Source organism: Takifugu rubripes, chromosome 21, assembly GCF_901000725.2.
Source record: "Takifugu rubripes chromosome 21, fTakRub1.2, whole genome shotgun sequence".
NCBI lineage: Eukaryota > Metazoa > Chordata > Actinopteri > Tetraodontiformes > Tetraodontidae > Takifugu > Takifugu rubripes.
Window position 1 is genome coordinate 5,609,000 of NC_042305.1, and position 10,660 is coordinate 5,619,659.

At 44.2% G+C, this 10,660-nt stretch overlaps 1 protein-coding gene across 1 annotated transcript; it reads left to right on the forward strand.

Moving 5' to 3' along the window:
• The first annotated feature begins 2,529 nt into the window (after nucleotides 1-2,529).
• On the forward strand, nucleotides 2,530-4,653 carry c21h9orf78 (chromosome 21 C9orf78 homolog). Its single transcript, XM_003976298.3, has 9 exons — nucleotides 2,530-2,716; nucleotides 2,843-2,902; nucleotides 2,987-3,038; nucleotides 3,127-3,197; nucleotides 3,293-3,370; nucleotides 3,740-3,937; nucleotides 4,032-4,168; nucleotides 4,259-4,363; nucleotides 4,465-4,653. Exons 1-9 carry the CDS (start codon nucleotides 2,640-2,642, stop codon nucleotides 4,560-4,562), a joined length of 876 nt encoding a protein of 291 aa, XP_003976347.1. The 5' UTR covers nucleotides 2,530-2,639; the 3' UTR covers nucleotides 4,563-4,653.
• The last annotated feature ends 6,007 nt before the right edge of the window (nucleotides 4,654-10,660 follow it).

The window sequence follows — 10,660 nt, forward strand, 5'->3', positions numbered from 1 at the left end:
CAAAATTGTTTCAAGGCGCTTTCCAGAATCCCAGGGCCTGACCCCAGACAAGCAACAGTGGCAAGGAAAAACTCCCCTTTAACAGGAAGAAACCTTGAGCAGGACCAGGCTCATGTAGGGGGACCCTCCTGCTGATGGCCGGCTGGCATTCATTTGAAAGCCTGACTCTTGGCATCACCCATCTGAACTGGAAGACAGAAAAGCCACTTTTGTTTGTAGTTGTATATTGGCCCCCTGCTGGGCCACATTCGGAGTTCCTTTTTGAGTTCCTTGATTTCTTATCTGACTTAGTCCTTAGAACGGACACAGTTATTGTCATTGGAGACTTTAATATCCATGTAGACATTATAAATGACAGCTTTAGAAATGGCTTCATTTCATTACTCGAGTCAGTTGGTTTCCTCCAGCAGATAAACCAACCAACTCATAGCTTCAACCACACTTTAGATCTAGTTCTGATTTATGGTGTTGAGGTAGAACATGTGTCAGTGTTCCCTCAGAACCCCCTCCTGTCAGATCATTCATTGATCACTTTTACATTTAAGGATTAAGGATTCTTCTATCCTCAGAACACAGTCTTACTATGGCAGATGTCTTTCAGATAATGCTGTAGCTAAATTTAAGGAAGCAATCCCTGTGTTAATCCCAGGACCACCGTGTGTTTCCCCAGGGATCAATCATTATAATCTTAGCCCTGCTGAGGTTGACTCTATTGCTGAAGGTGCAGCAACCTCACTGCGAATCACACTTGATTCTGTTGCCCCCCTGAAAAAGAAAATAGTAAATCAGAGGAGGTGTGCCCCCTGGTATAATTCACATATCAGGACCCTCAATCAGAAAGTGCGAAGACTGGAAAGGAAGTGGCATTCTTGTAAAATAGACAGCTATCATGTAGCCTGGAAAGACTGTCTATTAGTTTACAAAAAGGCCCTTCGCAAGGCTAGAACAGCTTATTTTTCTTCTTCAATTGAGGAAAATAAGAACAACCTCAGGTTTCTTTTCAGCACTGTGGCCAAATTAACCAAGAGTCACAGTGTTTTAGATCCATGTATCCCTCCTTCCCTTAGTGGTGAAGACTTCATGAGCTTCTTCACTGATAAAGTTCTAGCCATCAGAGAAAAAGCTAACCAGGCCATCCCAACAACTGGACCATCACCAGATGTGCTGACTGGAAACATACAGGTTCTCCAACGAGCCCTTAAATTCCTTCAGCCCTATATATTTTTCTGAGGCTTTATCGCTAATTCAGAAATCCACCTTTTTGAAAAAGCTTATTGTTACTAATTCTGTAGTTCCAGTTACTATCATAGACAGACAAATTATCATACTTAGGGGGTCGTCTTATCATTAGGTTAACATCTTAGCGATGGTGTTATAGGCCAAGGCTGCCGGGGTCCAGAAACATGATCACCTGACAGGCCAGGGTCATGGTTTCCTCTCCTCTCCTCTCCTCTCCTCTCCTCTCCTCTCCTCTCCTCTCCTCTCCTCTCCTCTCCTCTCCTCATGCTGATTCTTGTGTAGTTTTTCTGCCACCCCCCCACTTCCGCCTTCTGTATTCATTTACAGGTATTGCCGCCTTCAGAGCTGCATGATGACCCTGCTGACCCACTCGGCCGGCTGCTTGCATAAATAGTGTATTTTTGTATGTGTTTCTGTGCTCTGTGCTCTGTGCTCCTCCTCTCCTCTCCTCTCCTCTCCTCTCCTCTCCTCTCCTCTCCTCTCCTCTCCTCTCCTCTCCTCTCCCTCTCCATTCTGTCCTCGACCTGTCCTCCCCCCCTCCTCTCTCTCTACCCAGCCGGCCATCAGCAGGAGGGTTTCCCTACATGAGCCTGGTCCTGTTAAAGGTGGAGTTTTTCCTTGCCACTGTTGCTTGTCTGGGATTAGGCCCTGAGATTCTGGAAAGCGCCTTGAAACAATTTTGATTGTAAAAGACGCTATATAAATAAAGATTGATTGATTGAGATTGACCGGAATACAGTGATCCCTCGTTTATCGCGGGAGTTGCGTTCCAAAAATAACACGCGAAAAGTGAAATCCGTGAAGTAGTCAGCTTTATTTGTTTTTTATTATTTTACAATGCAATACTGAACTACAGAATGAAACCAAAAATCAAAACCTGTTTTAAAGCCCAAAATTTGTTTAAAACAATAATTTTAATCTAGTAATACAAGGTTGGAAACATTGTCACTCGCGTATTTCCCAGTCCCAGCTGTGCCTCTTCGTCCTGACTCCGCTCCGCTGGAGCGTCTGTTTCTACTGAAGGCGCAGGAGTCTTTCTCCGAGAGAAGAACATTGTTATGGGTAGTTGTTGGCGCTCTTTCTTTTTCTGAGCAAGAAGATTTTTATAAACGGATATGCCACCTTCGATTATATTTGAGAACTGCAATGAACGACTCGCAAAAAAAATCCGTGAAGCAGCGAAGCCGTGAAAGATGAAACGCGATATAGCGAGGGATCACTGTATTGAAAAGGCTGTAAGGAAGCGTAAAAGGCTCAAACATCAATAGGTGGCAGTAATGCAAGAGCTTGGATGCAAACTGCCGTTAAACCCAAGTAGAAGAAGACGATCCGGTAGTGACTCACAACGGGAGACTACCTTCCTCGTCGAATTATTATTTACATGTAATTGAAATTATAAAATGCCGAGTGGTAAAAATCTTAGAAGAAGAAGAGATTCGTCAGACGACGAGGAAAATGACATCGCTGAAGAGCTTAGGTCAAGTAAATTTTAACTTATTTCAGCGCCGTAGACGTAGCCAAGCGCACAATTAATATGCATCCATCACTTTGTGGTTTTCTCTCATTGGCATTTCTCGTTAATCTTGTCTTGTTGGTCTTTTAGATCGAAAGTTGAAGAGGCAAAAGAGCTTCAGAGTTTGCGGAAACGACAGACTGGAGTCAGGTAGAACATATAAGCAACCAAATCCATGTATTTGTATTTGTAAAATCGCAGCTGTAAATTGATCGTCACCTTCACTGTGTCTAGTCTGACTGCGCTGTTAGTGGGAGAGAAACTGCCACCAGACGCCGAGATTGATGTAAGCAGCATTTTTGTTTCTTTTAATCTATCAAGAATCATCCGTGGCTTTTACTTGGAAGTGTTGATAAACTCATAATTCATCTCAGAACGATCCTTTTAAACTGAAAACTGGAGGAGTTGTGGACATGAAGAAAGTCAAAGATAGGAATAGGGATATGTAAGTTTGTTCAAAAAGAGCTCACTATAAAATCCCTAAAGACAAACATTTTCATCCAAAATTCACCCAAAATGGCATTTACATTTCACTTGTAGGACTGAAGATGAAACGGATCTCAATCTGGGAACATCCTTTTCTGTGGAAACCAATAGAAGAGATGAAGATGCAGACATGTATGTCATATTCCATTTGACTTTACTTTGTTATAACACATTGTTAGACTTAAGTAACATTCCATTTACATTTCTTCCTATAGTCACCAAAATAAAATGTACCATTACACAACATACGTTACTTTATGGTATAAAGTCATCGATATAACCCCAAATGACACTCTCCATTTACTAATAATTTAATAATGAAATGCACCTTAATGTAACATTACACCTCTTTTTTTAAAAAAAAATCTTTTTAATCTTATGTATATATTTAGCAAATATTCTCTGCAATACTGTTCCTGGTACTGCCTGATGGAATTTAATGGTCTGAAAATGTAGTGACAATGAAGGAATCTTATCAAATACACAAATTTGTTATCACAGGATGAAATATATTGAGACAGAGCTGAAGAAAAGGAAAGGCCAGGTGGAAGCTGAAGAGCAAAAAGTTAAGGTGAAGAATGCAGAAGACCATCTGTACGAGCTCCCAGAAAACATTCGTGTCAACTCTGCCAAGAAGACAGAGGAGATGTTGTCCAATCAGATGCTCAGTGGAATTCCTGAAGTGGATCTCGGCATTGAGTGGGTTTTCAAGATTTCCTATAAAGATCCTGTCATCTGTTTTGAGAATCTTAAAAGGGTTTTGTTAGGAATTTTCTTGTCAATTCTTTTACAGTGCAAAAATAAAGAACATCATCAACACAGAAGAGGCCAAAGCCAGGCTTTTGGCAGAACAGAGGAACAAGAAAAAGGACCAGGGCACTTCGTTTGTGCCCACTAACATTGCTGTCAACTATGTTCAACACAACCGCTGTGAGTTTGAGCAATCTTTACACATTGGAGCTTAAATGCTGACAACGTAAAATATGAGAAGGTTCTAAATCAATAAATGTCTTCTCTCAGTCTATCATGAGGACATGAATGCCCCACAAAGACACCACCGGCACAGAGAAGAGCCCAAAGTGAGGCCACTGCGTGTGGGTGACACAGAGAAACCAGGTCCTGAGGGTGAGAAAAAGTCCTGCTGTATCAGTGGCTTTATTGAAAGGTTTTTGTACGCTAATAGAATTAGTTCCTAACCTCTGCACGGCCTTCTCTTCACATCACAGCACCATCTCCACCCAATTACCGCAAGAGGCCAAACAACGAAAAGGCCACTGATGACTACCATTATGAAAAGTTCAAGAAGATGAATCGGAGATATTGAGGAGCTGTGCTTGTTTTCCAATCTGACTTTAAAGCCAGAGTATTGTTTGTAAAAATTGTAATAAAAAAACCTCTCTGGACATTGCGAACATTATATTTCTTATGTGATGTGTTAATAGGAAATTGTTCAACAGTGTTGCTGCTTCAGAGAATGATTTTTTCAAGCATTTGACTTGAGTGTTATTAAACTTTAATACAAAATTTCAGTTGCCTAGTGCTCTAACAGTAAAAAAAAAATGCAAGGAAAAGACATTAATTGGAAATTCATTGACAAAGTATACAACCGGTTAAAAGAAGTGACCTCATTTTATCTTTATTTTCATGACAATTTACATTGTCAATCTGCCTCATGTTAACTCAAGACTAAATCTTTGTTGTTTGAGCAGAAAAGCAGTGTCTCTTCTACAAATTCCAGGGTCGCTTGCTGGAACACTCAAGTTTCACCTTATGAACATGCAAGCCAGTCTTAGGGCCAAATTAGGGTTCCTTTACTGTAATAAGGCCTTTTTCACACTCGCTGCCCACCATACTGTGGTAAAGACAGCCATATTCCTTATGCTGATGATATCTATGAAATGGCCCCCAAGTCTGCCCTTAATGTTCTCCACAATTCCGCCTTCTGTTTCGCCTCTGCCTTCTTCCACTCACCATTGTGGTCTGTATAAACTGACAGACTGACCCTCCCTCCGCATCAACACTGAGTCCTACTCTACTGGCGAAAACACTTCATACTTCTCCATCCGGAATCTTTAGCCGTTTGGAGAAGAAAACGGTTAATCTAAGTTACTGTGTAGGAGATGGTTTTAATCCAGTCAGTCAGTCAGGATACACACACGGAAGCATGCGGAGAGATCTCTACTAAATGTACACAGTTCTGATCTTATATAGTCGAAGGCCCACCTCTGTGGCGCGGACACAGGACGTCTTCACAGTAGGTGCGCGCTGCATGCACTGCAGGAGTTTGGTGCCTTCACAGCATGTGCTCCGGCTGGCGCAAGAAGTTGAATGACTGAGAACCCCCCCGCCCCCCAGTCGTTTGACGCTGGTCTTCTTTGAACCTTTGTTTCCTTGTAAATGAATGAGGAACCAAACGAACTCATCTGCTCTCCCAGTCTCCACCACACCCTTCCTACATTTCCATTTCAACCCTTCCTTTTGCACTCAATTAACATTTCACAATCAAATGCCATTTCAATTTCCTCCTTTTGTATACAATTTACATTTCACAATCAAATGCCATTTCAATTTCCTCCTTTTGTATACAATTTACATTTCACAATCAAATTCCATTTCAATTCCCCCCTTTTGATCCTACTTGGATCAACCTGATTTTGACAGTAAACTTGAAATATATCAGCAACTTAGTCCATCTTTATAATCCTCTTCCAGTTCACATTCAGATGAATTGTAAAGTCCGGTTTCTTGTGTGGTGCTAGGGAGAAGATGAGTAGTACTGCTGCTATTGATATCACACCCAGGACACACAGAAATTTCCTCAGGATCCGGTTGGTCTGTCGCGGGATGCAGAGGCTTTCCTTGGAGGCTCATCTTGTTCTTTCGTTGGTGACTTGGCACGCCACGTGGAGCAGCAGGGACGCTAGTTCTACTCCCTACTGACCGGCTCCTTCGGTTCTGGCACCTTCTTGCAGTGGGACGCGTGGATCCACATTGCTCTCTTGGCCACTTTCACCGCGGTCTGAGTCACCAGCAGGACTTGGAATGGACCTTGCCACCTTTTCTGGTTCCACCTGGTCCTCCGAGAGTCCTTGATCACCTCATAGTCCCCTGGATGTAACTGATGGAGCTGTTGGTCCGCTGGAGACAGCAGTGCTGCTTTCACTCGTGCCCGGATTTCTGCAGATATAGGGTCAGAGAGATTAGTGTGAGCAGTGCATTTACAGATTGCGACCTGTGAGGGGAGAAGGACAGCGTCCAAAAGAGCTGCCACCAGCCGATGATTCAAGATAGGAGCGCCGTCAGACTTGAGGAAGCCCCTGTGCTTCCATAATGCTCCAAAGTCATGAACTACACCAAAGGTGTACCTAGAATGAGTGAAGGTGGTAACTGACTGGTTGGCTGCAAGGTGGCAAGCTCTGGTAAGGGCCACCAATTCAGCGGCTTGAGCTGTGTAGTTGGATGGTAATGATGCAGATTCAACAGTGCCGCGGGAGTCACAGACTGCGTAACCGGCTTTGCACCGGCCTGTGTCCGGATCCCGGGATGCTGACCCATCGACAAAGAGAACAAGATCAGGATTGATAAGAGGTTGATCCATGAGGTCAGCACAAGACACAGAGAGTTCCGTCACGCAATCAAGAGGGTTGCCCTCCTCCGGGATGGGGAGGAGGGTGGCTGGATTCAAGACATTGCAGCGTTTGAACATCAAACAGTTGACAGACACAAAAACAGACAAGTTGACAGACAGACACAGACAAGTTGACAGACGCAGCGCAGCGCATGGGATCCCAGTAGACAGTGGTTAGGTGGACTGAGGCTTGTGCATAGAAACGCTCCTCATAATTTGTGTCCTGGCTTGGTGCGACGTGGGCAGTACAGTGCACTGCATCATCTGTTTGCAGATGTGCAGCAGGGCCCACTCTGCCTTTTGCCCATTGTAATAGCATGCTTGACTCTGAGTGGGGCAGCCCCCAAATGCAAATCCATTTAAATTCCAGGGTTACAGGAGTAGCTAACATAACAATAGATGAATATACGAATAGGTTAATCACGTTTGCGTGTGGATGTTCCCGTGGTGGTGTGGTGTGATACTGTGTCTGAATCGTGGTTGGATGCTCCTCAGCCGGCTCCACCTCTCTTTCTAGTCAGTCCAATTGTTGCCGTGGTTCCGAATGGAATTGGTGCTCTGAGTGTCCCCGTCCTCTGCCCTGCGGGTACCCTCTGCCATGCCCTCTTCCTCTTTTCTGGGGACAGTATCATGACCAGTTTCCATTCCGACCACAATAGTAGCAGGAGTCTGAGTCTTCCTGCCCCTGGATCGGTGGTGGCTGTCGTGTCTGAGGTGGGTCTCAAGATGGGACACGTGGAGGGCCTCCTGCGTTGTGTCGTCTGGCGCCATCTGGTGGAGGATACTTGAGGAGAGCCAGTTGTTTTTGCTGCAGGGCTCTCTTTGTGTGCTTGTCCTGTTCTTCTGTAGCGGTCTTTCTTTCCTGCTGTCGTTTGTACTGGTGATCAGCATACTTTACCACCATGGAGAGTCATCATTCTGGCCATTTCAGAGGACGTCGGGAAATAGTCTCGAAAGAAGTCAGTCAGACAGTTCGCCATTGTAGCTCCTCCTTTTTTTCCAGACGAGGGAGGTGTTTTGCAGCTTCAAAGATGTCTGCTTCTGTCCAGGGCCTGTTGTCCCGTTATCTCGTCCCCCTGGTGGCTATAGGGAAAAATGATGTTCGTGGGCTCACCTCACAGGCCGTACCTGAGGTTGTTGGGTGGAGTCCTTCTGGCGGGTGAAGGTAATCTGGGGTGGGCAGAGGCAGAAGAGGCGAGCTCAGGGCCCGTTGGGGTGAAGGAGGCCGCGAGGGGGCAGTCAGGCTGGATGGTGGTGGTTGATAAGGCAGCGGGAAGGTAGTTTCAAGAGAGGCGGATGGCCTGGCGTCGGATTTCCAGCTGTCCTGCAGAGACGGAAAAGGGGGAGAAGAAGGGGAAGGGGAATGGGGAGGTTTCTGCTCGGGATTTGCTATCTTAACTGTCCCTACTTTCAATTGTGTCATTGCCTTTTGACATTTTTGGTCAGAAGACACATTTTTCTCAAAACAGAGGTGAATGCAACATGATCATCTGAAAACCTATACTGCAGTCACATTATGACTTCTTTGACGTTTTGCTCGTGGAGAAAACATCACTTTTGGTCAGAAGACACATTTTTCTCAAAACAGAGGTGAATACAACATCATCATCTGAAAACCTATGCTGCAGTCACATTATGACGTTTTTGACGTCTGCTCGTGGAGAAAACATGACTTTTGGTCAGGAGACACATTTTTCTCAAAACAGAGGTGAATGCAACATGATCATCTGAAAACTCATGCTGCGGTCACATTATGACGTTTTTGACGTCTTCTCGTGGGGAAACCATCACTTTTGGTCAGGAGACACATTTTTCTCAAAACAGAGGTGAATGCAACATGATCATCTGAAAACTCATGCTGCGGTCACATTATGACGTTTTTGACGTTTTCTCGTGGGGAAACCATCACTTTTGGTCAGGAGACACAGTTTTCTCAAAACAGAGGTGAATGCAACATGATCATCTGAAAACTCATGCTGCGGTCACATTATGACGTTTTTGACGTCTTCTCGTGGGGAAACCATCACTTTTGGTCAGGAGACACATTTTTCTCAAAACAGAGGTGAATGCAACATGATCATCTGAAAACTCATGCTGCGGTCACATTATGACGTTTTTGACGTCTTCTCGTGGGGAAACCATCACTTTTGGTCAGGAGACACAGTTTTCTCAAAACAGAGGTGAATGCAACATGATCATCTGAAAACTCATGCTGCGGTCACATTATGACGTTTTTGACGTCTTCTCGTGGGGAAACCATCACTTTTGGTCAGGAGACACAGTTTTCTCAAAACAGAGGTGAATGCAACATGATCATCTGAAAACTCATGCTGCGGTCACATTATGACGTTTTTGACGTCTTCTCGTGGGGAAACCATCACTTTTGGTCAGGAGACACATTTTTCTCAAAACAGAGGTGAATGCAACATGATCATCTGAAAACTCATGCTGCGGTCACATTATGACGTTTTTGACGTCTTCTCGTGGGGAAACCATCACTTTTGGTCAGGAGACACAGTTTTCTCAAAACAGAGGTGAATGCAACATGATCATCTGAAAACTCATGCTGCGGTCACATTATGACGTTTTTGACGTCTTCTCGTGGGGAAACCATCACTTTTGGTCAGGAGACACATTTTCTCAAAACAGAGGTGAATGCAACATGATCATCTGAAAACTCATGCTGCGGTCACATTATGACGTTTTTGACGTCTGCTCGTGGGGAAACCATCACTTTTGGTCAGGAGACACAATTTTCTCAAAACAGAGGTGAATGCAACATGATCATCTGAAAACTCATGCTGCGGTCACATTATGACGTTTTTGACGTTCTTCTCGTGGGGAAACCATCACTTTTGGTCAGGAGACACATTTTGTCAAAACAGAGGTGAATGCAACATGATCATCTGAAAACTCATGCTGCGGTCACATTATGACGTTTTTGACGTCTTCTCGTGGGGAAACCATCACTTTTGGTCAGGAGACACATTTTTCTCAAAACAGAGGTGAATGCAACATGATCATCTGAAAACTCATGCTGCGGTCACATTATGACGTTTTTGACGTCTTCTCGTGGGGAAACCATCACTTTTGGTCAGGAGACACATTTTCTCAAAACAGAGGTGAATGCAACATGATCATCTGAAAACTCATGCTGCGGTCACATTATGACGTTTTTGACGTCTGCTCGTGGGGAAACCATCACTTTTGGTCAGGAGACACAAGTTTCTCAAAACAGAGGTGAATGCAACATGATCATCTGAAAACTCATGCTGCGGTCACATTATGACGTTTTTGACGTCTTCTCGTGGGGAAACCATCACTTTTGGTCAGGAGACACATTTTTCTCAAAACAGAGGTGAATGCAACATGATCATCTGAAAACTCATGCTGCGGTCACATTATGACGTTTTTGACGTCTTCTCGTGGGGAAACCATCACTTTTGGTCAGGAGACACAGTTTTCTCAAAACAGAGGTGAATGCAACATGATCATCTGAAAACTCATGCTGCGGTCACATTATGACGTTTTTGACGTCTTCTCGTGGGGAAACCATCACTTTTGGTCAGGAGACACAGTTTCTCAAAACAGAGGTGAATGCAACATGATCATCTGAAAACTCATGCTGCGGTCACATTATGACGTTTTTGACGTCTTCTCGTGGGGAAACCATCACTTTTGGTCAGGAGACACAAGTTTCTCAAAACAGAGGTGAATGCAACATGATCATCTGAAAACTCATGCTGCGGTCACATTATGACGTTTTTGACGTCTTCTCGTGGGGAAACCATCAC